At 40.5% G+C, this 4,735-nt stretch overlaps 1 protein-coding gene across 1 annotated transcript in view; it reads right to left on the minus strand.

Annotated features, from left to right (window-relative positions):
- Positions 1–223: 223 nt before the first annotated feature.
- Positions 224–4,735, minus strand: part of LOC128317000 (macrophage mannose receptor 1-like) — a 5,731-nt gene continuing 1,219 nt past the window's right edge. Inside the window, exons 3-7 of the mRNA XM_034300406.2 lie at positions 4,347–4,697; positions 3,914–4,258; positions 1,622–1,972; positions 1,201–1,533; positions 224–1,062 (exon numbers count right to left, since the gene is read on the minus strand). Of these exons, the coding sequence (XP_034156297.2) occupies positions 686–1,062; positions 1,201–1,533; positions 1,622–1,972; positions 3,914–4,258; positions 4,347–4,697 (1,757 nt within the window). The 3' untranslated portion in view covers positions 224–685. The remainder of the gene's footprint in view (positions 1,063–1,200; positions 1,534–1,621; positions 1,973–3,913; positions 4,259–4,346; positions 4,698–4,735) is intronic.

Here is a 4,735-nt window from a genome sequence, read left to right on the forward strand (position 1 = left end):
ATAATAATAATAAGTAGCATGGTGGAATCTTTTCTGCTGCAGAAGTTGGGTGTGTTTCAAATTAAAAATGAACTACACTATACACTCCTCCCCTTGTTCCTTGTTCTGTAAATGCTGTAAGTGAACACAAGGGGAAGTGAGATAACAGAATAACAGTTTTGGACAACAGAATGAACTTTATATTCCATTTGTAAAGAGGGTATAGTGAATTTAAAAAGAAAAATCGCCTTTGATCGAACCTTTATTATGAACAGAAAAATTACAGTATTTATTGTACATCATTACTGAAAAAGCTTATCAAATAAATCCAGTTTCATTCAGAAGAAATGGAAGATAAAATATATAAAGTAGTTTTTTAATCAACATGCTACATTCAGTCTAAACCAAACTCCCCAAACCACAGCAGCTACATCTGAAACAGCAACAGGAAATTAACACGTAGAACATTAGCATCTATTCATAAACCATTCACATCTTCATAAACAGAGAGAGAGAGAGAGAGAGAGAGAGAGAGAGAGAGAGAACAGGTAGTTAGTTCAGTATTAGAATAAAATGGTTAGAACTCTAGAATCTGTGGCTGTCTCTTGGAGGAGAACCGTTAAAGCTCCTGTACAGAACCATACAATAGAAGAGTTTCCCTTTCAGACAGAATTCCAAATAAAACACCTACAGAATCAGAGAACCCCTAAGTACCCAAAGAACCATCTGTGTGACACAGAGCTCTGTAGTGAGACTGACAGTTCTTATCTCTCCATGTGTAGTTTGTCTGTGGAACGACAGCGCCGCAGTGCTCAGAGAGCTGATGCTCGGGCTGTTTCCCTTCATCCCAGTTGGCGTACGGAAACACAGCCTTCCCATCGGCCCAAATCCAGAACCCGAAGAGAAGGCTCTGTCTAAGCCCCACCCACACAGGCTGAGAGACACGCCTCCTCCTGAGCTCAAACTCCAATTTTTCCTGTTCAGCTTTAGACTCAATCTGCCAAAACCCAGCCCTGTTCTCTTTATCACAGTAATCCAGCGCTTTCTCCCAGCTCAGAGCCACATCACTCACATGGATGGAAGCTGATAGAGACACAAAAACCCAAAAGGAGGAGGACGGTTTAGAGTGATATCAGAGACAGAGACTCACACCAGCTGTGTTCTAGTCATTATACAGAAGATTGCTGAGATGATTCTACTGTTTGGAAAGTCGACACTTACTGTTGTAGCACAGAGCAGAGTGATTACTACTGCACGGCACTGAATGCCATTTTCCTCCAGTCAGTGCTACACAGTTTGCTGATTGCTGAGGATGACCACTCGCCCAGTTTCTGTAGGCGGAGTTTCCTCCCTCAGTCCACTGCCAGTCATCACGCAGCAGGCCGATCCAGAAGGGCATGTTGCTGTTTAACCCTTTAATCTTCACCTCTTCATTTTGCTGCTGATCTCTGATGCTGACCAGGTCAGTGTAGTTCCCCCTGCAGTAACGCTGAGCTTCATACCAGGTCTTACTCTCAAGGATTAGATGATAATTAGGAGTCTGTGAAGAAGCAGCTGTGGAAAGTGCAAGAATAAGACAATTATATGTTTAGATGTTATGTTTAGATTTAAATAGTTATATTGTAATTAGGTCACATGTTACCTTGTTCATAGCACATGAAATATCTCTTCTCTGTGCACTGAAGACTTTCCCATGCCCCATCAGCCTTCATAGCAGTGCAGCAGGTCGATGTCCCACAATCCCCTGTCAGATTTCTGAATGTTACAGGATCATCATTAGACCATTTCTCACTGGACTGACCGCGATAGAGACCGATCCAGCCGTTACAGACACCAGCCATCATATTCTCCAGTTCAGTGTTGTCTTCATCAGAGTACACAGTGACGAGGTCAGTGTAATTTTCTCTGCAAGCTGCCCGAGCCTCAGTCTGATTCATTTCACCCGGAATGAGATGGAAGGTAGTGAGGCGGCTGTGGACTGGAGGAGAAAAGGCTGTGGAAGAAATTTCTCCTGTTAATGCAGCAGGACAGAGATGAAAGGAGGGAAATGTGATGTGGATGAACGGCTATGTGCTGTTTTCCATTCAGGCTGAGAGACTGTTTGCAGCTCCAGAACAGCGGCCTGTTGGTGAAGTGACTCAGAAAAGTGAAAACACTGTGATGGGAAAACAGCTGGAGCTTTATACAGATGTGGAGCTTTATACAGATGTGAAAACAGCTGGAGCTTTATAGAGATGTGAAAACAGCTGGAACTTTATACAGATGTGAAAACAGCTGGAGCTTTATAGAGATGTGAAAACAGCTGGAGCTTTATAGAGATGTGAAAACAGCTGGAGCTTTATAGAGATGTGAAAACAGCTGGAGCTTTATACAGATGTGAAACAGTGAAAGTCATGAAGAGAGGACTGTTTTTTCCAGGTGACTGCACAGATCTCTATCTGATCTAATCTAATCTACAGATTGTTATAGATGTATTAATAATCTAATCTAATCTAATCCGATCTGATCAGATCTGATCTGTTCTACTCTGATTTAATCAGATCTAATCTAATCTGATGTAATCTAATCCGATCAAGTCTATTCTAATTCAATCCAATCTAATTTATTCTAATCCAATCTGATCTGATCTAATCTAATCTGATACAATTTAATCTAATTTAATCTGATCTTATCTGATCTAATCTAATTTAATCTAAACTAATGTAATCTAATCTGATTTAATCTAATCTGATCATCATTATTATAACAGCAGTAATAATGTTGGGAGTTTGACGCTGTTTTAATGTCGATTGACTGTAAACTACATTTCAGTAGGAAATAATATTTGTGTCTGTTTTGTTTGTGAAATAAACTGGTGTCATTTTTATGTCATTTTTCATAAATCATTGAAAACGAAGCCTTTTCTTTTGCACTTCATATCAGTGCTAATACTAACCAGCGTGTCTTAGCACAGTTACACGCACTTCACTCTCTTTATTTCTGACATGAAAAACACATTTCCACAAACTCCTGTGACACACTAGAAGCTAACACTATTCCTGAAATCAACAAACTCAACAAACTAATCTTATTAAATTCATTCTTATTAAATTATTCACATTACTGACAAACATCTAACATCTACAATCTTCAGATATTGCTCTAACCTCTTCTTTTATTCAGGTTTAGCCAAGATTACGCTCATCAGAAGTTCATTTTAAACTTCACACTACAGCAGCTCTGTACACTATCACAGGACATTTTACTGCACAAATATATTTAAATGTTTTTCTTTTAAAAGCAAACAGGTGACAAAACCACTTAAACTACAGCTGATGGAAACTCAGATTGCTGAAATGATGAAAAAACATTCTGACTTTTACAGGAGCTGAACCGAAGTTCACAAAGCGGCACATTCCTGTTGTATTTTAAACAGTGTTTTCCCCTGATGTGTCTGTGACATTAATCAGATATGAAGCTGCTCTGGACATCAACTAGTTAAAGATCATCATCAAAATATGAATTATTAAATTCACATCCAGCTTAAATGCCATCTAACTTTTATTCTAAATATTAACACATTAATATTAAGTACTCTTAAAACTCAAAACGGTTTACAGTCTGCGCTTTTCAGCCATGTTTGTGTATAAAGTGGGATTTAAAGCCGTCAGTGTGTAAGACGGCGTCTGCGTCCCTCCTGGTGATGAGTTATTAAACCTCCACACCACGGGATAAACCTGATTAAAGACTCTGACACTCTGAGCATCAAAACTGTTTCAAATACAGCAGCCCAAAAAAAGAAAAACATTCCCACGTGTGTGTGTGTGTGTGTGTGTGTGTGTGTGTGTGTGTGTTCTGTCGCTACGGTGTGTGTAAATGATTACTCTGTAACTTTTAAAGTCTCCTTTAAAAAGATTGCTGAGATGAACTTACTGTTTGGAAAGTCGACACTTACTGTTGTAGCACAGAGCGTAGTGATTATTACTGCACGGCACTGAATGCCATTTTTCTCCTTTTTTCAGTGCTACACAGTCGTTTGGTCGTGATGATGGCTGAGGTTCATTGTGCTCCCAGTTTCTGTAGGCGGAGTTTCCTCCCTCAGTCCATTGCCAGTCATCACGCAGCAGGCCGATCCAGAAGGGCATGTTGCTGTTTAACCCTTTAATCTTCACCTCTTCATTTTGCTGCTGATCTCTGATGCTGACCAGGTCAGTGTAGTTCCCCCTGCAGTAACGCTGAGCTTCATACCAGGTCTTACTCTCAAGGATTAGATGATAATTAGGAGTCTGTGAAGAAGCAGCTGTGGAAGGTGCAAGAATAAGACAATTATATGTTTAGATGTTATGTTTAGATTTAAATAGTTATATTGTAATTAGGTCACATGTTACCTTGTTCATAGCACATGAAATATCTCGTCCCTGTGCACTGAAGACTTTCCCATGCCCCATCAGCCTTCATAGCAGTGCAGCAGGTCGATGTCCCACAATCCCCTGCCAGATTTCTGAATGTTACAGGATCATCATTAGACCATTTCTCACTGGACTGACCGCGATAGAGACCGATCCAGCCGTTACAGAGACCAGCCATCATACTCTCCAGTTCAGTGTTGTCTTCATCAGAGTACAGAGTGACGAGGTCAGTGTAATTTTCTCTGCAAGCTGCCCGAGCCTCAGTCTGATTCATGTGAACCGGAATGAGATGGAAGGTAGTGAGGCGGCTGTGGCCTGGAGGAGAAAAGGCTGTGGAAGAAATTTCTCCTGTTAATGCAGCAGGACAG

This window comes from Pangasianodon hypophthalmus, chromosome 26 (genome assembly GCF_027358585.1).
Source record: "Pangasianodon hypophthalmus isolate fPanHyp1 chromosome 26, fPanHyp1.pri, whole genome shotgun sequence".
Taxonomy (NCBI): domain Eukaryota; kingdom Metazoa; phylum Chordata; class Actinopteri; order Siluriformes; family Pangasiidae; genus Pangasianodon; species Pangasianodon hypophthalmus.